Raw genomic sequence first — 26,081 nt, 5'->3', positions numbered from 1 at the left:
GCTTCAGATACTTACTATTATAAGTAGTCAAATGTTCTTTGGTTTATATTGTTAACACACAGGACAAGGGATTTCAATGTTCCACTGACATAATATCAGCATTTAAGTTGTGTATTTGTGAACCTAGAGTTTAATTGATATAGCACAATGGGCGATTACAACTGTAGCATGGAAGAGATTTGGGTAAACACATTAACATTGTCAATATGTAGTATTTAAAACAAGTAGTATGATATGATATGTAGTATTTAAAACAAGATATGCTTACACCAGATTAGCATTCATTTGTAAATGTGATTAGCAATGGCACTTTTCTCAGTGAAGATTCTTTGGGTAAAATTCCATTTTTTAAATGTTTTAAAATATTCACAGTCACTAATTGTAAGTAACATTCCTCTTTCTCCACTTCTACCCCAAATAATAATTTAATATGCCATGCATCTATTTCTGGTTCTTTTTTCTTTTGTAGTGACTGATTTACAAGTAATTCTTAAGCTCATGTTGTGTTGTCTTATGCTTAAAAACATGTATATCAGTGATAGTATATAGAAAAGTTGTGATATTTCTTGCTAGAATCTGTTCCTTGGGTTAGATACTAAATTATACCTAGTAGAATTTGCTATCTTTCCTCCTCTCTTTCTTCCCCATCCTTGGAAGCTATAAGAATTTATCTTGACTTAGACTGGGTTACCACGTGCAACTCACCTGATGGGTTGGCCAAGGGCAAGAAGGTTGTATAAGAGGCATGTATATAAGGGGTATCATAAGACCATCTACCACAAAAGTTTTTCTTCCACTTGTCCGATACTAGGGACAACTCCTTTGGATCGATGTAGTCCTTTGGATTTTATTTCTAGGAACCCTAGAATAACTTTGTTACTCAGAAGAGGAGTATAAACTTGTTTGCCCAATACCAAAAGTCACATTTATTACGTTGCCTTCTACCGTCAACCAAGAGCATAGTTTCGTTGATGTAGACTTTTAAATATAGGAGAAAAAGAAAATTGAAAGACGTAGCATGCATGACATAAATAAGAAAGGTTAGATACAAGTAGGGTACATTGGGTGGCAATATGGTGCTAAAACAGGAAGAGTAAGGTTAAAAAAAGTGAAGAAGGTCCTGAAAAGAGTTGTTTCTTCACACTTTTGTTTCCTGTCCAAACTGGGGGCGGTTAGAACATCTCCCTCACCAGCATGTTGTGGCCTTGGTTATCTACACAAATCAAACCAGAGTAATATTGGTTGAGTTATTTTTATCTTAACATTGGATCTGTTTCAGGACATAATGGAAATGGGTAGTTGTATGTTGTCTTAGTCTGTTTTACACACAGTGAAATGGTACTTGGCTATGTTTCTTTACATTAACTGTCCTCGATAAATAGTCATTGGTCATTGTGTGAGTATTAAGAATTTGCTGCATGCCATGTGTTAAAAGACATTGTAAGTGATGTAAAAACATGCAGTGTTCATAATTTCAAGCAGGTATTCTGACAGCCTTACTTTTCTGTCTAACTCTGCTATTCAGTGTTTGATTATTCTCTTACTTGAATTCTGTGTTATAGCCATATTGCCTTTGCTGTAACTGGACACCAAACTCTTTTTTTGTTTCTGTCTTTGTCTTTTGAATGTATTTTTCTACTCCTTGGAATACCTTTCTTGTTTTCTGTGCCTTATTATTTCTTAATTATTCTAGAAGACTCAACTCTTTTTTTTTTTCTTTTTTTGATGAAGCATTTACCAATGTACCATGTCAGATTTAGATGCAGATTTTCTGGGTCCCCATCACTTGTCACATGAGATCACCTTTTAATTGAATTTGTGTGTTTTTATTCTGTCCACACCCCAATCCCTACATGACGCATTCCTTAAGGATCTAGTGGTGTTTTGTTTTTGTTTTGAATTCTTGAAACCTCATGTCTTAGAATGCAATAAGAGAGGTGCTTAATAAATATTTCTAGGATATATGAACACATAAATGAATGGTTGGATGGATGAATGGATACATTGAGGGATTCTAGTAGAAGAAAGAGTAAAGATTTTAAGGGAAGATGAGGTAATTATAAAGAATTACCCTGGAGAAAGCATGTTGCTTTAGAGTCTGGAGCCATGCATAGACTTTGAAGAGGAAAGACATTGTCTTGTCCAGTATCACAGGGAAGGATCCACTGGGTATAGAATTAGTGTCACATTAAGGTACAGCCTGTGGAAGAGTAAAGTGGTGTCACCCAACTGATTTGTGAGATATAAACCGAAAGTATATTATTTGTAAGCACTAACTGTGCATTTGGTATAAGAACCCACAATAATTATATAATTGTCTGAAATAAAAAGTAATATTTTCTTAATACTAAAACAAAATATATAATGTATTATATTAAAACATATTAAAATATATTAAAACAAAATATAAAACAAAATCAGGTTTTTTGAAGTATATGAAAAAATTCCAGCCTTACTCTGGTACACAGTTGAAAAGGGAGGAGTGATTTAATAGTGTTTTCAGATAATTGTGGGGGAGCCTGAGTGGCTCAGTCAGTTAAGCATCCGACTTTGGCTCAGGTCATGATCTTGCAGTGTGTGAGTTCAAGTCCCACATCTGCACTGACAGCTCAGAGCCTGGAGCCTGCTTCAGATGCTGTGTCTCCCTCTCTCTCTGCTCCTTCCCTGTTCATGCTCTGTCTCTCTCCCTCTCTCAAAAAATAAATCAACATTAAAAAAAAATTTTAAAGATAATTGTAGATTTTTCTGGTGTAAAAATTTCAAAATTTGAAATGATCATAACTTAAAGGTTACTTGCAATATGGGACATGAAACCACTAAAATCTGTGTTCTGTGAACGGATCCTTTATTAATATATGATTTTGTAACATCATGGTCATTGGAAAATACGGGTTCACTGAGCTTTTCAGATCTTCCAAATGTTGACACACTTTGCATTTTATCAAAAAACCACATTTGTTAATATCGCTGTGGCTATCATCTGGAAAGAGTTTTAAGTATTGGGAGGATGTCAAGACCGCCGTGGCAGGTGCAGATGGTACAGCTGTGGCCTGAGAAAGTCTTCCAGTGTCATCTTTTCAAGCCAAGAGTGCATCCTTAAATATATGAAAAATACAAATACATTTCCCTTTAAATTGAAATAAATATTATCAACTTCTAAACTAACAGCTGAGTGAAAATTTGAAATTTAGAAAACTTTAACATAATTTAATATTACTACAAAACAAAACAGCAGAGTATAGTTGCTTTTTGTGTATACATGTAGGTGTAAGGAAGACTCGGGAATTTTAAAATAATAACACTGCACAATGATGAGGTTGCAGAGATAATAGCGAGTCTAACCAGTGATTGCTGAGAAGAGCACAGTGCAAATTCTAAGAACAAACTGAGTTAATCCCTGAACACACATATATTTGTACACTAAATCCGCTCCCTTAGAGAGTTCTTCACAAGCACACATTCCATTAGCTGGGAGAATGAGGACATTGTTAGATGTTGTATAGTTTGTGGAAAGCTGCACTGTGTGCCTTTGAGAGAATGAGAATGAAAAGCGCACATAATACCTCAGTACTGTAATGAAAACAGCTCCGATCTTGCACACCCTTTAAAGGGTCTCGGGGGCATCCCCAAGAAGTTACAGACAACACTTTGAGAACTAGTGTGCTGCCGCCTTAGATCAACCAAGCCTTGAACAATGTAGCAGAGAGGTGCCAGACTAATTTTGTACCTAATTTCAGAAAATAGGAGTCAACATTTTATTAAGCACATACTATATTCTAAGCACTGTTAAAACTGAATTAAAATGAAAACTTTACCGAGCCCCTTGAGAAATGTCCTACGTTATCACTTAATGTCCAGGTGACGAAATGGAGTCAAGAGCGGAAAAGTAATTTGCCTTAATGTCATACCTTCAGTTAGTGGTGGAACCAGTGTTTGTAGCTAAGCAGCGTCCGTCCTCTTAAATACTATGCTTCACCATCTTTCCTGGATATATATAAGTTTTTCTGGTGGTTTGTAAATGATTTTGCATATGATCAATAGCATATTTGCTTTTACAGGGTGAAATGAGACTCTAGAGTTAGGTTTCAAAGACCTGTAAACTTCCAAATTAATGCATGAAACAGAAAATTAATGCATTTGAAAGAATTTTGATAGAAATTCAGTCAAATTAAAATAAAGTATCTTTAAGTTTTCCATCAGTCTAAAGTTATGATTGCAATAGTCAGGCAACTCTTTTCTTCACATATATTAACCCTTGAAGAATATTTTGTTGGATGTATAATTTAAGGGAAACAGGTTTGTTTTTTGTTTGTTTCCTTTCCTCAGTCCTTAACTTTTTGTTTCATTATTTGTTAGTTTCCATGATTCTTTCGCTGTTTTTTTTTTCTTTTTATCTTTGAATTACGGAAGTTTGGTAACAATATGCTTAGGTGTGATTTTCTTTGTATTTATTGTGCATGAGGATTTGCTGAACTTCTTGGATCTGTGAGTTAGTGCTTTATCAAACATGGACTATTTCTAGCCGTTTCAAATATTTCTTCTTGTATCCCCACTCTCTCCACCGCCCCCCCCCCCAGGAGTCTAAATACATGTATGGCAGACCTTTTGACATTGTTCTATAGATGTCAGGTGCTCTTCTGTATTTTTGCTGTTTATTCTGTTCTTTTGTGATTCTGTTGGAGTTGTTTCTATCAACCTGACTTCAAGTCCACTGATCCTCTCTTCTGATGTTAAGCCAATTAAATGGAATTCTTTGTTGCAGATTGTGTATTTTTCATTTTTAGCACATTTCCAATTATTTCATTTTCTTTGCTTTCTGTTTCTCAGTGGATACTCTATTTACTTATGCACACGTGTACATTAAGCTGCAAGTACAGAAGACTGAGTCATTATAAATTGTGGGGCTTCTCCGGATTCTAATCTGTGATACGGCAGTTAAAAGTTTGATAAACAATTAACCAACTTTTCTTGACCCCTGCCTGGGGGAGATTCTGTAACCTTCCACTACTTCATCTGGGTTGAAAATAGCCCCTCATCTCTCCTAGACCTTTTATTTACTTACTTATTTACTTACTTATTTATTTAGGAATATAGTTCATTTAGGTGTATATGAGTCCTTGACTTAAAAAAAAAACAAACTTAACCAATGTATAACTTATATACAATAAATCCCACATATATAAAATACCCAGCTGGACTCTATTTGATAGATGTATACACCTGTGAAACTACCACCAAACTCAACATAAAAAAAGATTCCCATCACCCCTTAAAAGTTTTCTTGTGTCTTTTTCCAATCAATTCCTCCCTCTTCCTCTGTCCCCAGACAATCACTGATCTGCCTTCTGTACTTACAGGTTTGTTTGCAGTATCTAGATTTTATGTGAAAATGAGATATTCCTGTATGCGTGGTCCCATTCACACAACATAATGATTTGGAGATTTAGCTACGTTGTTGCATGTATCTGCTGAGTAACCAATAGCTCTTTACATGTATGGCTATACGACATCTTTCTTTATTTGTTCACATGAACAGAGACATTTAAATTGTTTCCAGGTGTTGGCTATTACAAATAAAACTGCTGTAAATGTTTGCATACAAGTCTTTGTTTGAATATATCTTTACCTTTCTTTTGGGGAAATGCTTAGCGATGGAATAGCTGGGTGGTATGAGAAGGCATGTTTAACGTCTTAAGAAACCACAGAACTGTTTTCCACAGTGGTTGTTCCTTTTTACATTCCCACCAGCAACATATCAAAAAAATGTCCGGTATCTCACATCATCACTAAGTCTTGACATTGGCAAACTTTCAAATTTTAGACATCCCAGTGGGGTTTTGCCTCATAATTAATATTATTGAACATAGAAACAGATATTTATGGGCTATTCTTATATCATTTTTAGTGAAATATCTGTTCAGATCTCTTGCCCATTTTTAATTGAATTGTTTGCTGTCTTAATTAGTGGTAAAACTTTATATATTCTGGATTTAATTACTTTGCTGATATATATGTGGCAAATGTTTTCTCCCAGTGTGTGACTTGTCTTTCTGTTTATTTAATGGTATCTTTTGAAGAGTGAAATATTTAAAGTTTTGATGAACTCTAATTTATCATTTGCTTTGATGTTTCATGATTTGTTTTTTCTATTTAACCATCTTTGCTTTGGGGCACCCGGGTTGGCTCAGTCAGTTAAGAGTTCAACTCCGGCTCAGGTCATGATCTCATGGTTCATGAATTTGAGCCCCACGTCGGGCTCAGTGCTGACAGCTCAGAGCCTGGAAATTGCTTCAGATTCTGTGTTTCCCTCTCTCTCTGCCCCTCCCCCGCTTGTTCCCTCTCTCTCTCTCTCTCTCAAAAATAAACTTTAAAAAATAAATAAAAAATAAACATCTTTGCTTCATACAAGGTAAAGATTTTCTCCTATTTTCTTCTACAAGTATTACCATTTTAACATCGATACTTATGGCTGTGATCCATACAGAATTAATTTTTGTATGTGGTGTGAAATATGGGTCAATGTTCATTTTTTTTCCATATGCATATCCAACATCATATGTTGCTCCAACATCATTTATTGAAAAAAAATTTTTCCTCGTTGAATTGCCTTGATATGTTGGTTGTATAATTGAACATCCAAATCTGGATCTGTTTTTGGACTCTCTAAGAGTCCATTGATCTCTGTGTTACTCTTTCAAACCAATATCCAACTCTCTTGATTATGTTAGCTTTATAATAATTTTAAAAATAAAGTGTATAAATCTTCCCGTGTTGCTTTTCTTCTCTAGTATTGATGTAGCTATTCTGTGTCTTTCATTACCTCTTAGTATCATTTTGTCAATATCTACCAAAATGATTCCTGGGATTTTCTCTGGGATTGCATTGAATCTGTAGACTGTTTATGAAAAATGGATACATTAACAGTATTAAGCATGATATACCTCTCCATTTCTTTGCCTTCCTTATTTTATCTTACCAGTGTTTGTGGTTTTCAGTATAGAGGTCTTGCAAACCTTTGGTTTAGATTTCTTTCTTTCTTTTTTTTATTAAATATAATTTGTCAAGTTGGTTTCCATACGACACCCAGTGCTCATCCGAACAGGTGCCCTCCTCAATGCCCATCACCCACTTTCCCATTAACCCCCCATTAACCCTCAGTTCATTCTCAGTATTTAAGAGTCTCTTATGGTTTGCCTTCCTCCCTGTCTGTAACTTTTTTCCCCCTTCCCCTCCCCCATGGTCTTCTGTTAAGTTTCTTAGGACCCACATATGAATGAAAACATATGGTAACATATGTCTTTCTCTGCCTGACATATTTCACTTAGCATAATACCCTCCAGTTCCATCCACGTTGCTACAAATGGCCAGATTTCATTCTTTCTCATTGCCAAGTAGTATTCCATTGTATATATAAACCACATCTTCTTTATCCATTCATCAGTTGATGGACATTTAGGCTCTTTCCATAATTTGGCTATTGTTGAGAGTGCTGCTATAAACATTGGGGTACAAGTGCCCCTATGCATCAGTACTCCTGCATCCCTTGGGTCAATTCCTAGTAGTGCTATTGCTGGGTCATAGAGTAGTTCTATTTTTAATTTTTTGACGAACCTCTACACTGTTTTCCAGAGTGGCTGCACCAGTTTGCATTCCCAACAGTGCAAGAGGATTCCTATTTCTTCACATACTCTCCAGCATCTATAGTCTCCTGATGTGCTCATTGTAGCCACTCTGACCAGTGTGAGGTGGTATCTCAGTGTGGTTTTGATTTGTATTTCCCTGATGAAATGTGACATTGAGCATCTTTTCATGTGTCTGTTGGCCATCTGGATGTCTTCTTTGGAAAAGTGTCTATTCATGTCTTCTGCCCATTTCTTCACTGGATTATTTGTTTTTTGGGTGTGGAGTTTGGTGAGTTCTTTATAGATTTTGGATACTAGGATGGTTGGATTTATTTCTAAGTACTTTATATTTATTTATATTATTACATACAGGTTTTTAAAAATGTTACTTCCCAGTTATTTACTATGAGTACAGAAATTACAGTGGAGTTTTGTAGATTAGCATACATAAGTACATAGGTATAACTGCAACCTTGCTAAACTCACTTCTTAATCATAGTTGTTACAGACATACCTCATTTTGTGTTTCACTTTATTGTGCTTCACAGATCCTGTGTTTTTACAAATTAAAAGTTTGTGGCAACCCTGAATCTAGCAAGTCTACTGATGCCATGTTTCCAACGTTTGCTCACTTTGTATCTCTGTGTCACATTTTGGTATTTATCATGATATTTCAAGCTTTTTCATTATTGTATTTGTTATGGTTATCTGTGGTCAGTGATTACAACTCACTGAAAGCTCAGATGATGGTTAGCATTTCTAAGCAATAAAGTACTTTTCAATTAAGGTATGTACAGAGACATAATACACATTTAATGTACACTTAATGGACTACAGTATAGTGTAAATACAACTTTTACTTTTATTTGTACTGGGAAACCAGAAAAATAATTCGACTCACTTTATTGCAATTTTACTTTATTGCCATTGTCTGGAAATAAACTTGCAATGTCTCTGAGACATGCCTATATTTGGTAGATCCCTTGGGAATTCCTATGTGAACAGTTATATATACATATAGCAAACGGGGACAGTTTCACTTCTTTTTTTTTTCTTTTATTATTAATTTTGAGAGGGAGAGAGACAGAGTGTGAAGGAGGGAGGGGCAGCACAGAGCCCGGCATAGGGCTCGAACTCACGAATCATGAGATCGTGACCCAAGTGGAAGTTGGGCCACCCAACTGAGCCACCCAGGTGCCCCTTCCCTTCTCTCTTTCTAATCTTTGTGTCTTTTATTTCCTTTTCTTAACTTATTGCAATGGCTAGGATCTAATTTCAATGCAATTGATTAGGGGTGGTGAGAGGAGGTATCCCTGCATAAGTGTTAAATCTTTAACTTGGGGTATGACTTGTAACTGTAGTTTTTTTTAGATACCCTCTGATAGGTTTTTTAAAACTATGATTAGGTAGTGTATCGAGTTAGTTCTCATCATTGGGGCTTGAGTGGGAGTCTCTTGTGATTTTCTACAACCTAATCAGAAGTGAAGTCTCTGTACTGTGACTTTGAACTAACTTGATACAGTATGTAGTTAGTTAAGTATTTCTGTTTACAGAAAACTACCAATAAACATAAACAAAGAAGAAATATTTCGTATTCTCAAAATCCTTCTTTCAAACTTGCTGTTTTTCAGTGTAATCTGCAATCAGTTACACTGTAGTATTTCCTCATCATAACCCATTGTTTTCTTTACTTTTACCCTACTATTCTTATTGAAATTTGTCTCATAAAAATTATAAATTTTTTTTAATCTAAAAGTCAGATGATATTTTCTCAGTCCTCCTGGTGTGGACTGAATTGTGTCCCCACCAAAGTTCATATGTTGAAGCTCTTAAAAATCCCCAATGTATTTGGAAGTGGGGCCTTTGGGAGATAATGAGGCGTAGATGAAGTCATGAAGGTGAGACCCTCATGATGGGATTAATGCCCTTATAAGACGAGGCAGCTTGCTCTTCGACCATGCTGGCACCTGACCTTGGACTTCCAGCTTCTAGAACTATGAGAAATAAATGCCTATTGTTTAAGCCACCCAGTCTGTGGTATTTTGTTGTGTGTGTCAGACTGAGCTGACTAATACACCCCCTTCCCCTCTTCAGACTTACAAAATGCACACTTGTTTTTGAACATGTGTTCTCTTGTTTCCATTCTCATCATAGTTTTCGTAATTTTTTTTTAATGTTTATTTATTTTTGAGAGAACGAGTGGAGGAGGGGCAGAAAGAGAAAGACATACAGAATCTGAAGCAGGCTCCAGGTTCTGAGCTGTCAGCACAGAGCCCAACATGGGGCTCAAACCCATGAACCACAAGATCATGACCTGAGCTGAAGTCATGCTTAACCCACTGAGCCACCCAGGTGCCCCTTTAGTCATAGTTGTCTGGTTGCTCCTTCTCCATCTTAGTCATAACGTCCTTCTCCAACTCTTAAATAATGAATGTTCCCCCAGAGTAATGAGTTTGGCTATTTTCCCTCTCCACTTGCATCCTTTTGACAATGAACAGTTTGAATTAAAGTCGACTTTAATAGCTTCCTCAGTGTGGCAGACCACACACTCCTATCTCTAATCCTTAATTAAATATTCCAGTTTTCAAATGCATCTCTGCATAGATGCCCTGCCAGCAGTTCAAGATGTGTACAAAACAAAATTCAACATCCCTTCTGTCAAGCCTACTTCTGTTACATCTTTCTATTAATGGCACCATTATCTTTCCAGATAAAACCTCAGTCATCTTGTTCTTCAGACCTAGTCATTGGCCATGTGACGCCAACTTTAATTTTATAATATCTCTATCACCCATGCTTTCCTGCCCTTTCCCACAACTTCCTTCACTCACATTCACTTATACTGTTCTCCCTCTCTGGCATGAGTTTTTACTAATGACTTTGTGCCCAAACCCTAGTCATTTTCAAAACTAAGCTCAAATTCCCTGCATTCCAAGAAGTTTTCCCTGATCACCGTTTTGCTGCTGTTGCCTGAAAGCAATGTTTTTTATAAACATCATTAATCTTCTATCTCTACCTATTCTCCACCTTTTATTTTAGCCATTTAAGAAAATGTATATCACCCATACTAGACTTTGAAAGAAATAGTTTTATCTTTTTCAGAAACTTAGTGAATATTGATTGAATAAGGTTGATTTATTAATAGCTCATAAAACTTGTTTTCAAGGGGCAACACATTTTATATGTTCCAATCTAGCCTCATTTTACTTCTATTTTATACTTTCTTGTCTGTGTTTTGTCCTTTATATTGGTTATAATTAATAGCCTGATAATAGCATATTTTATTGATGAAAGAGTTCATATTTATTGAATACCAGATAATATGTGATACTGTGCTCAGTGCTTCTGATAAAGCAGTGAGGTATTGGACACATGTATGGTTTTTCACTTAGCTAACTTAACAGAGAAGTGGAGAAAGAGCATAGGCTCTTGACCAACCCCCCGCCCCATCGTGTCCCCAGGAGCTTCCAGAGAAACATCTTTCTTGGGGTCTTCAGGGTGGAAGTTTTGAGGGAATTGTAGAAGACGGAGGTCTTTTTCAAAATACAGCCATTACATGCCCTCCCCAGGGATGCTATCCACCTAGCACCTCCATGCATTCAGCATCTAAGAAGCTCTCCAAAAGTCTGTTGGTTAGGAATTTTCATGGAGACTTCATTAGGTAGGAATGATTAACGAAATCATTGACTGTTAATGATTAATTCAATCTTCGGACTCTGTCTTCTCTCCAGATACCACCGTGGGATGGAGAGTTCCAACCCTCTAATCACTTGGTTGGTTCCCCTGGCAACCAGGCCCCATCCTGAAGCTATCCAAGGAGACTTATCACTTTGGAGATTCCTTGAGTTTTAGTAGTTGTGTGCCAGGAAACAACAGGCAGAAACCAAATATATATCCCTTATTCTGTCACAGCACGGCTGTGTTCCAATGAAACTTTATTTATGGACACTGAAATTTGAATCTCATACAGTGTTCGAGTATCGTGAAATATTCTTCTTTTGATTTTTTCAAACGTTTAGTGACGTAAAGACCATTCTTAGCTCTAGGGCTGGACAAGAAAGGCAGCAGGTTAGATTTGGATCACAGGCCATTTTATGCCAGAGTCTGCTTTAAAGGGTCCGAAAGGTCCAGTGTGTTCCTGAGTGGTGGTTTGGCTTTATCTGCCCTTGCCAGCCCTGGCCCAGTATGGGCATCTCCTTCACTGCCTGAGCCTTTACTATTGGTATATCTGTTCCTGTTCTTGTGTTTTCTCTCTTTGTTGAGAGAAAAGTGCTATATTTCTATGGCTTTATTAGTTTGTGGCCCTTTTTCTCAAGGATTTTGAGAAAAGTTTCAAGGGCTGGAGTGGAAGAATCATGAGGGCCACTATTGTGTCTTCTTCCAGAATTTTCTCTCCAAATACGACAAATTAAAGCCCAGATAATTGCACTTTTGCCTACCGTAGGGTGAATTCTGTGCTGCACGGATTACCCATTTATTCCCTTCAAGGATGAGGCCACTTTGATATCTCCTCATTGTTGAAATGTTAATTCAATTGCTCTGCAGGTATGACCGTGAAAACCAGAATCCACTTTATTTACTCTTGCTAGAAACCCTGTCATTTTTCTGTTTTAATCAGACTTTGGGTGACTTACCTAGTTTTCACAAATATCCTAAAATTAACATTGCTGGTTAGTGTTACATATCTTCCTGCCCATCTCTTAAGCCTTTATACAAAATAAGTAAATATTGAGGAGATAAGTACATAAAAGAGTTAACACTGAATCAATATGGAGAACAGTTGGCTTATAAAAGCCACGATCGGAGGCAAGAGTGTTTGTGTAACAATACTAATCATTTGTCAATCTAACGTTCTAGGAAAAGAAAATCAGATACCACAGAATTTCTGTTGAAGCTCGGTTGTTACGGGTTTATTTTGTTTAAAAATGTTTCCACATTAGAAATTGTGTGGATTTATGGAAAATACTATGTACTCCACTGAAGTCAGGCTTGCCTGATTTATTTAACAGGTTTGGTTTCATGAGTGGAAAAAGAGATTTAAAATCTAGCATCGTCCTTCAATTTTTATTCTAATATCATATTAAAGAAATTTGACATGCAACTTATCAGCTAATGGAATTATATAAGATAAAACCAAATTAGAATCTTACTAATCTGGGCTGTGCTGTAAACTCTATTATTTTGTAATTCAATAAAATAAACCCTAAGTATTGACATAGATGTTATTTTTCCCCGGTATGTATTAATGTATTTCAAGGGGAGAATGTTTTCCAAATTTGTAGAGTACCAAGCACCTGCTATATATCAGTTTCCTCAAACTGGTTTTGACAAGTTATAGGAAAGGTGTCATAGATATAAAACATTACTGGATCTTTCTGAGAAAATAGAATAAATTTGTCATTCTTCTATTTAGTGACTTTCTTTAGCGTGCTTTACATCTTGTATCTTGTACAGTGCCTTTGCATAGATTCTTTTCTAATCCTTCCTACATCTCTATTTAATCTTTTTTTTTTTTTTTTTTATTTTACCATTTTACAATCGTGGTAACAGAAGCTCAGTGAAGTTAAGAAACCTGCCCACGGGGCGCCTGGGTGGCTCAGTCGGTTAAGCGGCCGACTTCGGCTCAGGTCATGATCTCGCGGTCTGTGAGTTCGAGCCCCGCGTCGGGCTCTGTGCTGACAGCTCAGAGCCTGGAGCCTGTTTCAGATTCTGTGTCTCCCTCTCTCTCTGACCCTCCCCCGGTTCATGCTCTGTCTCTCTCTGTCTCAAAAATAAATAAACATTAAAAAAAAAGAGAGAAACCTGCCCACTGCCGCCCTCCTTCTAAATAGCAATTGCGATAGTCAACATTAATCATTACATGTTGGGTCCAAGTGCTTATTCTAAGTCCTTTACTCTTATCCGTTTGTTTACTTTCACAACACATTTATGAGATAGTGGCTGTTCACGTCCCTATTCTCCAGATGGAGAAAGTTGAGGTGCAGTTACGAATTTAACTAAGGTCACAGAGCTAGTAGATGGTAGAGGCAGGGAGCAGACACAGACCATCTGGTCCTTGGTCCTGGAGCCTGAGCTCATCACTGCTGCACTAACTCCACTACCTCAGGGCACACCTGTGCATGGCACCAACATTCGTGTGAACTGATCTTTCCAACCACCAAGTCTCTATCACACTAAGTATCTTCACAGTGATACAGATAATGAGTAAACATAGAGTCTCAGACACTAAAAACAACCCACTGTTGCACGAGAGGGAAAATAGGTGTTTCTGTGCGTGTATGCAGGTTTATCAAGTCGAACACGTGCTTCCAGGTCTTCCTGACTGACCAACGTTAAAAAGAAAAGAAAATCGAGAAGTAATGATGTTAAGATAGTCAGGAGTTTTGTTATGCTACTTAAACAAAATTTACCAATCAGCCCAATTGTTTCATCATCATGGACTTGTTTTCATTTTAAGTTTCATCCAGGGGCGCCTGGGTGGCGCAGTCCGTTGAGCGTCCGACTTCAGCTCAGGTCACGATCTCGCGGTTTGTGAGTTTGAGCCCGCGTCAGGCTCTGGGCTGATGGCTCGGAGCCTGGAGCCTGTTTCCGATTCTGTGTCTCCCTCTCTCTCTGCCCCTCCCCCGTTCATGCTCTGTCTCTCTCTGTCCCAAAAATAAATAAAAAAAAAAGTTGAAAAAAAAATTTTAAAGTTTCATCCAGTTGTAGTACCTAGATCATAATGGAATCTATAGCGTCCTCAAGAATGTGGCCTCATTGGGTGTGTTTTCCAAGTAGTTATGTCCGCTTTTCACCTTGCAAACTGAAATCAAACATTGTCGAGAGCACAGGCATTTCTGAAACAACACATTACATATGTTCCTGAAAAACCTCGCATGCTGCAGAACCACACTAAAAATAAAAGGACTTGTGGGAAGAAAATGTGTTAGGGTAAAAACCAGTCGACACCCTGAGCACCAACAAAAGCAGTAACAATCATAAAAACTGTATAAGCTTGTTAAGGAGACCAGCTGAATTCTGAGGAATCCTGCACGAAAGCAATTATAAGCCTGACATTAGGGGAAAGGGTGAAAGTAGTTTGATGGGAAGGGGCTATAAGAAAGTGCTGAGCCTACTGAGTGTCGGAGATGGGGAAGGAAATAGAGGACAAGCATAGTAAGTACTTCCGAGATAGGACACATGGTCAGACGGAGCTAGGAGGAAGACCATGGGGTAGATGGAGACCCAGCATGACTACTCCTCTAGACCGACTTTGTTCACCTCTTTATGACTGTGTCTGAGCCAGTTCACATCACAGAAATACACAGTATTTACCTGAAAACAGATAAAAAACCAAAATGGCTTTTTATGCGGTAAGAAGGAATTCCATTTCTCATTTCACTCCTTTCACAATAATTGTTATATTTTCAGTAAATATATTTTTAAAGGACCAAGTCTCTAAGGAACTATTTTAGTAAAAAAACAAAACAAAACAAAAAACCCCCAAAAAACTATGATGGCAATTACAGAAATAGCTGCAGGAAATTGTTTTATATATCACAGGAACAAAAGATTGAAATGGTTATCTGATTTCCTCATGACCGACATGACCTGCCATCAGTGGTAATGATATTGAAGACATACTAACTGCGTGTATTCAAGTTTCGGTGATAATCACACTAGAGAGTTTTAAACATAGAGATTTAGGATTTATAGTCCCAAAACTTTCGCTGTATAGTTATGAAGTATGCTATAAGCATTTTGCTATAAAAACTGAGAATCCCATAATGCTAATTCTCAGAGATAAAATCTCCCTACTAGAGTATACTAAACTCTGCTATCACTTCAAAGATGTCAGAGAATTGCTCCCTATTCCAATGAAAAAAGATTGTGAATCACACCCCTATTATTCTTAATAAAGAATTAATACAGTTTGTTAAACTGTAATTATCAGTATTAAATACAATTGTGGCAATTATTATTAAACATAATTTGAATCGGTACCGTGGCTCTGATGAGGTAGTTGCTATCAGGGGAAGGGGGATTTCTGGCATTTTGGGCCCTAGCATTGACATGGCCATTGCCTTTAGAGTCGATTTCTTTGTGTTTGTGCTGCTGAAGCGAGCACTGGAGTTGACTTCTTTGTTGTGGGAAGATTAACAGTATGGGCTCTCTAGTTACAAAAATTCAAGGTAAGTATCCCCTACTCTTTATCTAGATAGAAGATGCACCTTACACTTGCATGTAAATGCAGTCATGGAAGGTGAACACTCTGTGCTGTGACATAAACTGGAGTCAGCTTTCCCACGTCTGGGCTTCTGAAGCAGGAGAAATTACTTTCCAAAAGGAGATTTTTAGCAAGAGAGTTGGAGCATTCTGACTCCCACAAGGTGTTATGTAATAGCGAGAACCCAAAATCTGGGCTCGGTTATGATTGAATAACCAACGTTGTGGGAAATGGATTATGGACTCTTGATTGCTCCCCATGGGGCCTAGAGTCTTTCCTGGGCTGTGGTATTGAGAAGTGAGATCAGAGGAGTATGTCCTCACTGTCCTTCAGACCCCATATGCAGTCAGTAGCCAAGGGCTGTAGATTTTTCTATCTGAAATACCTCTGGAATTGATCCACTTTTTCATCTTCAGGGTCACTATTTTAGTCCAACCCAGATCAGCCACCTGTCCAACTCTGCCACATTTCTCATTCTCCGTTCCAAATAATCTTTAAAAAATACAACCTAATACGTTCACATCCTTACCTCTTAGATTTCAGTTAGTTGCCCTTGGAATAGAGTTTTCCTTTGTTTAGCAAGGTTTGGAGAGCCCTCCACAATTGTGACCTCTCACTGTCTCAGCTCCCTCCACCGTCACCCTGCTCTCCCTGACCCCATGCTGTAGCCATTCTGGAATTATTTCAGTTCCTAGAACATGGCTAGGTCTGTCTCGACCTCCAAGAATGCTGTTCTTTCTGGAACTCTCTTCACCTGCTTCAGGGTCATAGCTCAGCTCAGATGTCTGTTCCTCCTGGGACTGGGTTTGGATCCCTGATTTGCACTCCTAGAGCACTATGCACTTCCCCTTTCATTAGCACGCATCACACATGGAACTGATGTGTCAGAAATGGTTCTCCTGCTGGATTGTAGACTCCACGAGGGCAGGCGATGTCCTTCATTCACTGCTCTGTCCCTGCGTCTGTAAGAATTCCCGACACACAGTAGGTCATCCATAAATACTTGTTGAATAGAATGAAAAGTGAATGCGGTAGACGGTAATCCGGTGTATCAAAGAATCTGTGGGAGTGGAGATTATAAAAAAGAAAATGCAAATAGCATTGGAGAACTCAAGTGTGTTACAAGCCAAAAGGTTCATGAGCTTTAACTTTTCAGAGGTCGTCATTGACTTGAGCAAGGTGCATGGCAGTCACCCAGTGGAAGCAAAGGCCAGGGAGTTGTAGACTTAGGAATTACTATTTTGTAAGGAAGTGAACCCAGCACATAAGGCCTGATCTTTCAAGAAGTGTGACCATGAGCAGAGACAATGGCGAGGCGAAGGAGGCATGGTGAGATGAGAGAGTCTGACATTTGCTTGCTTTTTTTTTTTTGTTTTTTTTCAAATATAGTCCTGGAGTAACTTGGACATTCTCAACCAGTTTTTCTAGTACTTTGTCCTGCTTTCCTGATATATCACAGAGGAATGTCCTATAAATATTTCCTACTGCAAAATGAAAAGAAACACACTTTGGAAGTTTGACTTACGGAGTTTTAATTGTTTTCAATTTTTGAAGAACAAAAACTGCAGATTGTCAGCTTACCTGCAAAATAAGCTCTTTCCTTGACATCGGTTTATGAACGTCGTGATTAGTTTGTGCTGCTGTGTGCAGACTCTACCCTTACCAGGGCACTTTGTGTTTCGAGCCTCTCTTCTCCCTTCAGCTAAACTTAAAATTTTGGACTTTGGAATTTGATCTTAAAACACTTATATCTCTTTATCCCCGGATTTTGGCACGGCTAGGTCCTCGGCCTGATATTGGACACTCGATGTAACTACTGACTTCTACTAAGGAGACTTCAATTCTTAGGCGCCCCCTTCTGAAATTTCTAATTTGAAACCTGCTCTTTACGACCTGCTGTTCTATTTAAGTTGTTGCAAAAGGGGCTTTCTGTGTCAGAGTCCTTATTGTGAGTGTTTTCCCTCAGGTCTTTGATAGGGAGAAAATAAGATTCTTGTGTATAACTCTGGAGTTTAAATGATGGACAGGCCCCTTACCCGAACAATAATGCATCCAGGTTATTAATATGAGGCCAGTAGCTGAGTCCTTTTTCTCACTATAGAAGGGTTAATCACTTACTAGTTAGAGGGAGAGAGCATTCAATATGTTCAGAGGCTGTTTAATCATTAACCTTGGGGATAGCAAATAACATCTCTGGGTTTCTGAGAACATATATCCCACTGCTTGCCAAGGCCTTGTCACCAAGCTTATTATTTTAATTAATTTGTTTTTCCCTTACTGTGTTACCCTCATTTCTATAACCAGCTGTGGACTGAGTTCAGCCATTGACCAAACCACTTCCGAAGTCACTGCTAATGTTACACATCAATATCACCACTCATTTAGTCGAAGAACATATTCTGTATTCCTAGCAGGCAAACACAAGACAAACATAGGTTTCCAAGGTATCGGCACTGAGAGCATCTGTTTCATAATGTAATTTCATCGGTTGAACAGATGAAGAATGCTAATTAGTTTGTTTATACATATGTGATTTAATGAGACTAAACACTTAACTGAACTTAAAGTAAGCACAACTTGTTTCCTGTTGCTGTTTTTTCTTAATAAAAAAACAGCGTTAGACACATTTTCTGGAAATTATAGTGATGTGCAATACAGGAGAAGAAAGAATTTCAAGGTTGACTGGTCCGTTTTATCCTTCTGCAGTGAGATTTAACAGGAAATTGAGAGTCAAAATGTTGGGTTCAGGGACAAGTGTTGAAATCCAACATTAATGAGAAGGTTAAACTTAATGGGAGACTTCAGGGCACCCGGGTGGCTCAGTCGGTTAAGTGTATGACATCAGCTCAGGTCATGATCTCAGGATTCCTGAGTTCGAGCCCCACATCAGGCTCTCTGCTGTCAGCACAGAGCCCACTTTTGATCCTCTGTCCCCCTCTCTCTCTTAACCCCCCTCAAGAATAAAAAAAAATAAACATTAAAAAGAAACTTAACGGGAGACTTTATCATAAACTCTTTTATGTCAAACTCCTAAATCCCAAACTAAAATTCTAATATGTATCAGAATGACTTATTTTAGAGAGAAGTTCTATACCTTCATCAGATCCAACCTAAAATCTTCAAATTTTTTTGGCTTTTTTCTTTTTTTGTGTGTACTGTCTTCTTCTAGTTATATTTTGATGACTGAAATCATGGCATTCAGTTAATATAGCTCTTCTTCGAAAATTAACATAATGTATGAGAATTTTTATAGTTATTTAATATTATCTTCTACATTGTCTTTTTTACTTACAAGTTATACTAAACTGGATTCACATGGGCTACTGTATTTTGGGAGTGGAGTGGGTAGAGGAGATGAGGAAGTGACTCTGGTCCTGTAGTCCAAATTATATCTGGATTAAAATGCTTCAGTTAACCTGCTCAGCTTTTTACAGCCAGGGGTCAGCAAGCCATGGCCTGATCCAAATCAATAAGGCCATTCTGAGGGCCAAATCCACAGCCTGTTTTTGCAAATAAAGTTTTATTGGAACACATGCATACCATTCCTTTGTGTATCAGCTGTGGTTGCATTCATGATGTAACGGCAGGAGTTAAGTCACTGATAGAAACTTGCAAAGTTGAAGTTATCTACTCTCTGGCCCTTCACAGAAAAGTTTGCTGCCCACTGATCGAAAGCATGTATGAGGACGGGAGTGAGTGAAGAGTAATTGTTATGTTCGGATGCATTAAAGACTGAGAAACACATATTTGTGGAATTGAATCAAGATAAGTGTGCTTGAGAGCCTTGGAGTTTTAGGTCTTTCAAAATCAAAGTAACCATTCACTCTCTTACCAAATTACCTTTGGGTCATTCTAGCCTGCTGAGATAGCTGCTTCTTTTATTCTGGCAGGAAATGGTCTCTGCTTGTGAATATATAGGATCTTCCTTGTGTCTTCTTGAAGAGTCATAAATTACACGTGATCACAGATTTGGGGGATTTTAAGTAACAGAGAGTAGCACCCACTTCTTCTGGCCTGTCAGCATCCATAATCTTCGCCCATACCTAATACCTCATGATGCTCCCGAGGGCTATCACGTACGTGGTGAATTTAGCTTCCTTATTTGCCCCAGTTCAGAAAATGAATTGCCCATTGTTCTAAACTTACTAGAGAACATATCTGTGTCAAATTACAATCTGTTGCTGGTATACATGAAGAACATATTAAGAGCATTGAGGCACACAGAAAAGAAAAAAATAAGTAATTGAACTCCAGTTCTAAAGACTGAAATATAAGGTTTTATCCTGGATGATTCAACTACCACCAACCAACGAGCAGGAGAATCATGTTTTTGTTTGCTTTTGAATATAAACTTGCAAACCATATCTTTACTCCTAGTTTATGAACTAAGCCTGATTATTTAGAAACTGGCCTAGGAGTTTGGGTTGATAGAAAACACATTGGTTCTGGTGTCAGAGGGACCTACCTGTGAACCCTAGCTCTGTCACTTTCCAGCACATCAAATGAAAGAAAATAGCCTAAACTTTTGAGCCTCTGGATCGTTGGGGATTGTGTCGTCTGGCTGTTGGGAGGATCGATGGAACAGTTCCCGTGAGGCTTGACTGTAAATACAGAATCCCCAGCACGGTGCCAGGCACGTCGTAGGAAGTAAGTAAGCTTGGGCTTTTTGGCACTCTTTTTGTGTTTTTGCTTTTCAAAGAATGAAGATGGTTGGTGGACCCAGTTACTAAAGACTGTTAGTATTGCTGACAGTTCATGAGACCATTTGAGCGACAAATAACTAATTATAAATGGGTTGTAAACTGTGGGTGGGAGGATTTACAGTCACGCATCGGCAAAAACAAAAGTACGAAGGGAACATGCTGAAATAGCCACGTATATGATTCCCGTGGGCCCCTGAGAGGTTTACTCCAGTGTCCTCTGGATTTGGATCCAGAGACCCCTGCAAATCCAGTGGCATGTGCTTAGGGATCAAGAGTTCTTGGAAAAAAATATTACTTTCTTACATTTTGATAATATTTTTAAATTATTTTGCTATTTATAGAAACAAGTGTCTTCTTTTGCAGTAATCATTTTTTTTTAATTTTTTTTAACGTTTATTTATTTCTGAGACAGAGAGAGAGACAGAGCATGAGCAGGGGAGGGGCAGAGAGAGAGGGAGACACAGAATCTGAAACAGGCTCCAGGCTCTGAGCTGTCTGCACAGAGCCTGACGCGGGGCTCGAACTCACGGACCGCGAGATCATGACCTGAGCCGAAGTCGGCCGCTTAACCGACTGAGCCACCCAGGTGCCCCTGCAGTAATCATTTCAATTAATTTTGTTTTCCTCTAAAACTCAGTATTTCAGCCAAAAACATATCTTTGAGCATCATCACATACTTTTTTTTTTTTTTTAAGTATCGGAGACACTAGTTTATGCTATTCTGATTTTTCAGGAAGGGAAACATAATGAGAATGTAGTAGGACTTAGCACTAAGACACAGATTTATACTTGGCTTCTGTCATGAAACCGTAAAGTTCCACTCTTGTGAAATCAAACTTAACGAAGTGGGCTATCTATAAAAATGGAAATCAGTAGTTTGCGGTAAGGACATTTTGGAGAAGATTATATTCCATTTGAAGAATACAAAACCCGAGTATTTAGTACACTAAAATGCACACCTATTAAGGTCTTTACCAAATGTTTCATCCATATGGTAGCTGACATGTCCACCAGAATTTTCTTTTTACTTGAAAATGGCACATGGACATGTGGTCTTTGCCTTTTTTACACCTGTCTTTTCCGGTTTACACAAGTACACGTCCTCACTTCCCTTTCTTTTCTGACTCTCCACTACCGGTAGACACCGCAGTCACCAGGACCTTTGATCTGATAGTGGCTTCTGTTTGTCAGTCCCGCATAAAAAGAACAGCTCATCGGGAGGCTATCCACAGCAGGGCGAGAGGCTACCAACACCATGTTCTGCACGAAGCTGAAAGATCTCAAGATCACAGGAGAGTGCCCTTTGTCCTTACTGGCACCGGGGCAGACTCCCAAAGAGCCCGCAGAAGAGGTAGCAGGAAGCTCAGAGAGTGGCAAAACAACTCTGCCCATCTGTCAGGATGTGCCTGAGAAGAATGTACCAAGAAGTCTTCCTCAAAGAAAGACCAGTAGGAGCCGCGTCTACCTTCACACGTTGGCAGAGAGCATTTGCAAACTGATTTTCCCAGAGGTGAGTGCTTGCTCTTCTGAGATTTTCCTGATATTTTGAATATTGTAGAAGAGCATTTTTTAAGGGGAATGTAAACATTTGCTTTCTCACTTTCAAGGATATATGTATATAACAGATGTAGAGTATTTCCTAGAAACATCTAAAAACACTTCTTGAAAGCAAACATGTTCTTTTTTAAAAAATATTTTTTCTTAATGTTTGTTTATTTTTGAGAGAGTGAGAGTGAGCAGGGAAGGGGCAAGAGAGAGAGACAGAGAATCCAAAGCAGGCTCTGTGCCAACAGCAGAGAGCCCAATGCAGGGCTCGAACTTGCAGACTGTGAAAGTTGACCTGATTTCGGTCAGACCCTTAACTGACCGAGCCACCCAGGCACCCCAAGCAATCATGTTCTTCAGTTGTGTTTATTCTTAAATGTTTAAGATTTTGAATTCTTTTCTAAAGGATCCTGCCTCGATGGCCTTTATGACTTTGAGCAAGTGCTTAAGCCCTCTTATCCTCAGCTTCCTTATCTATAGTACCTACTGCCTAGAGTTTCAATGAGCATGAAGTGAAATAATCCATAGCTCTTGCCATACCTTAAGTGCCTGGTAGTTGTTAGCTATTATTTTTAAATTAAATTTCTTGAAGAATAACTTATTTTTCTGCCAGTTTCTTCTAATTCCAAAGAGCATCGTAGGTTCCCTGCCAACTTGTTGAGGTGGGAAAATCTCCCCTTTCCTCCTCTGGCTCTGAGTATGACCCAGAAGTCTCTGTTCAAGCCAGAGTCCTTGAGCCAGAGTCATGGCCCTGTGCTTGCAAATTACCTCTGACACTTCTCAGTATAGCTCTGTGAGCTGTGTAGCCTAATGCCTCTTCAAGATCTGAAGCACCTTCTGTTAATCCACCTATAGGAGAACCTTGGGGGCAGGGCAAATATCTAATGAAGTCACATATTAGGAATCACAGAGTATATGGAGAGCTCCTCTCCCCCTGTGGGGCTAAAGAGAAGAGCAGCTGAAAAAGTCTTCACGATGTCTTTCTCCTTCTGGCAGTGTTTACAGTTCTATGTAAACTCACTTCATCTGGGAGATTGGACATTGATATAATCTGACTCCAGCTATAATAATCCGTTGAAAATGTTTAATTGACCCAGCACCAACCCTCTGCTTTGTGTAGAGCACTGAAGAACCACAGATTGCTGACTTTTAGAACTTACTGGAACTTTAGAAGTGATTTTGTCTTACTCCCAGGAAGGATTAGAGAGGTTAAGTGACTTGACTAAAGTCACCCAACTTTTGCAGGGGTAGAGCAATTACTGCTGTCAACAGTATGCCTAGAGTGACTGTGAAAGAAGAGACTAGCACTGTAGCTTGAAGATGGAGAAAGCAGAATCAGCAGAAAGTTGAGGGAACTTACTTCAAATACAGTATTAGCACAATCGCGCCTTGGTTAATGGCCTTTGAAATGGGAATATTTCATGATTCTCTCCCCACGCAAGTCACTAGACAGCCAGTTTTGGCTGGGATGAGCGATGTCGCCTTTCTCAGGGTGCTGGTTGGCATCATAGTCCGGGAAGTGATTGAGACTCTTATTTCCAAGAACTGAGTGAGATACACAGAGATGAACAGATGGTGATGATGGGGATGCTGGAGAGCTTCCATGCTCTCCTTGGGTCCTGTCATTACCATCCTGGCTTCATTATTTTGTTTGATAAATTTTGAATTCCTGCCATAGAAGTCAGACACATTTTGGAATCTCTTTTAAAAACATTCTGAATACCAAATATAAATGATATTTTACTTTTTTTTTCTTTTTTCTTTTTCTAGAATAATCTGTGTTGTTTGTGAACTCATAGGAACAAACATCAAAATTTGACTGTAGCATCATGTAGCAAGGAAGGCAAAGCTGTAGGAACTCTAGAGGGTAAAAGAGGTACATTTGGCATTAGCAACTAGAACTCTGACAACTGAGGCCATTTTGCCTTATAACAATAAATGTCCCAGTGCTGGATGCATTTGGACTGTCTGGTGATCAGTGTAGATTACTCCATCAGCCATCCAAATGTCAGCATGTCTTTGATCAAATACAGCATTTTTTTTTGTTTTTGTTTTTACTGATTCTTTTTTGAATGGACAGATTTAATGCTTAGCCTACTGTTTAGTTTCAGTTCTATCAGGGACCCAAAGGAGAGACTCAAAACAGCATTTGACAACATTACAGCTCTTGCTTTTTAGATAATCCGATTTAACTCCACAATCATGGTTTTTGTTTTTTTGTTTTGTTTTGTTTTTTGTTTTTTTTTGGCAGGGGGTGGGATACAGATCCATAGCAAATTTAGAGTGGGGAGGTGTCATTCCAGAATAGTAGAATAGAAGGGCCTGGAAAGGTGCTATTTGTTTTTTCCAATAAATTCTAGATTTGTTTCTAAGCTCTATATGCATTTTAAAACTGAAAGTCCTTTTCATAACTCATTTTATTGAAACATAAGCTTGCTCTATTTTGCTTAACAGTGCTGCCTCACTTGACCAGTGGAAACTCTAAGCGTGATATAAATAGTTCTTAAGGAAAAAGGAATTTCCTAACTTGGAACATAACCAGAAAATCTTTCACTTTCCTCTGGGCAAACTACAGAAAGAGTCAACAATGATATGTACACATATAGATACATATGGTTTTTATATGAAATGCAAAACAAAAAAAAAATTGGCAGTGCTGCTATCCAGTGTTGTACTTGCCACTTACGACCTAGTTAAAGAAAACAGGCTGAGTGTCCTGTTAAGAGAGATTAATTGATAGGCAGGTATTTACAAAGTATGGAGACTTACAGAAAAATAACTTGCCATGTAGGGAAACTCATGAAATACTCAGAAATCTAAGAGAGTAAAAGTGTAAGTATTTGATGAAAATTAGTAGTTCTAAGAAGGGAACTTAGTACACGTTAAGGTAAATCCGAGATTTGTTTCAAATCAGTGACCAACTGACCTTGGTGAAAGCTTGGATTTAAGGGATTAGAGAATTAGAGAAGTGGGGGGGGGGCACGGTGCAGGGATAGCTTCAGAGTTTTCTAGGCCAGGACATGTAAATGAAATAGGCAACATAAATTCCCATTTGTAGTTGAGGGTGGGGCAAAACAGTGGGGTGGCTGGGTGTAGAGTTTGCGAAAAGAACAGAAATTTGCTTGGCGAGAGCCATACTGAGATTGAAGTGTTGGCAGCACATCCAAGAGGATTTCCTGACCCAGAGGAAGTGATCTACAATTTCTACTTGGAAGACCCGGCATTACCAAACTGGAGTCTGCTCTTTGGATTTCGGTTCAACTTGACCTTGTGTTGTGGCTGTCAGGGAGACCACCCACAGAGGGCAGAGCCCGTGAGCCACAGCCCACATCCAAACTCAAATTAGTCTGGGCTCATCGGTTCTTCTAGGCTTGAGAAACTTCTAGAAAATCAGTCTCTGTTTCCAAAGCGTAAATTCGCCACACTTACCAGTAATCGTGTTTTTGCTTGAGAAGAAGCTTACAGTACAAATTTGTAAAATCCGTGTCTTCAATTAAACTATTATTTAAGAGAATGTTTAAAAGCTTTCTTTTCAATTTTTAGTTGGAGCGGCTGAACCTTGCACTTCAGAGAACATTGGCAAAACACAAAATAAAAGAAAGCAGGTAAATTGAACCGCTTACTTTAGTTGTGTGAACTCCCCATTACAATCACTGATACCATTGCCAATGGCCATCACTTAGCAAATGCATCACTGTGTTTCGAATCACTGCCAGAAACTGGATTAGGTGTTTTAGCTGCTACTAATGTGAAAGGAAGTGTCTTAATTTTTCACAGTTGATACATCTAAGCTCAGATTTATGTGAAATGTTTAGGATTTTACAGCCGTTTAGGAAAAGGCAGATCTGAGTTGCAAGCCTGGGTTTTTCAGAGCCTGTGGCTTTAACCATGTTGCCATATACCGCTGCTTTTGACAAGTCATTAAACCTGTTCTTTCCTACTAAGAGGTAATCATCCCCACAGTACTTAACATGGAAGGCATGGATCCCGGATGCTCAATACAGA

The 26,081-nt window shown here is 38.5% G+C and overlaps 1 protein-coding gene across 2 annotated transcripts in view; it reads left to right on the top strand.

The window, feature by feature from the left end:
• GUCY1A1 (guanylate cyclase 1 soluble subunit alpha 1) overlaps window positions 1–26,081 on the top strand; it is a 61,923-nt gene that overhangs the window by 8,559 nt on the left and 27,283 nt on the right. For both annotated transcript variants that reach the window (XM_043566838.1, XM_043566844.1), the window contains exons 2-4: window positions 20,323–20,475; window positions 21,673–22,041; window positions 25,620–25,681. In XM_043566838.1, the coding sequence (XP_043422773.1) occupies window positions 21,787–22,041; window positions 25,620–25,681 (317 nt within the window). In that variant the 5' untranslated portion in view covers window positions 20,323–20,475; window positions 21,673–21,786. The remainder of the gene's footprint in view (window positions 1–20,322; window positions 20,476–21,672; window positions 22,042–25,619; window positions 25,682–26,081) is intronic.

This window comes from Prionailurus bengalensis, chromosome B1 (genome assembly GCF_016509475.1).
Source record: "Prionailurus bengalensis isolate Pbe53 chromosome B1, Fcat_Pben_1.1_paternal_pri, whole genome shotgun sequence".
NCBI lineage: Eukaryota > Metazoa > Chordata > Mammalia > Carnivora > Felidae > Prionailurus > Prionailurus bengalensis.
Note: the sequence above shows the minus strand (reverse complement) of the source record. Positions and strands in the feature narration are given on the sequence as shown.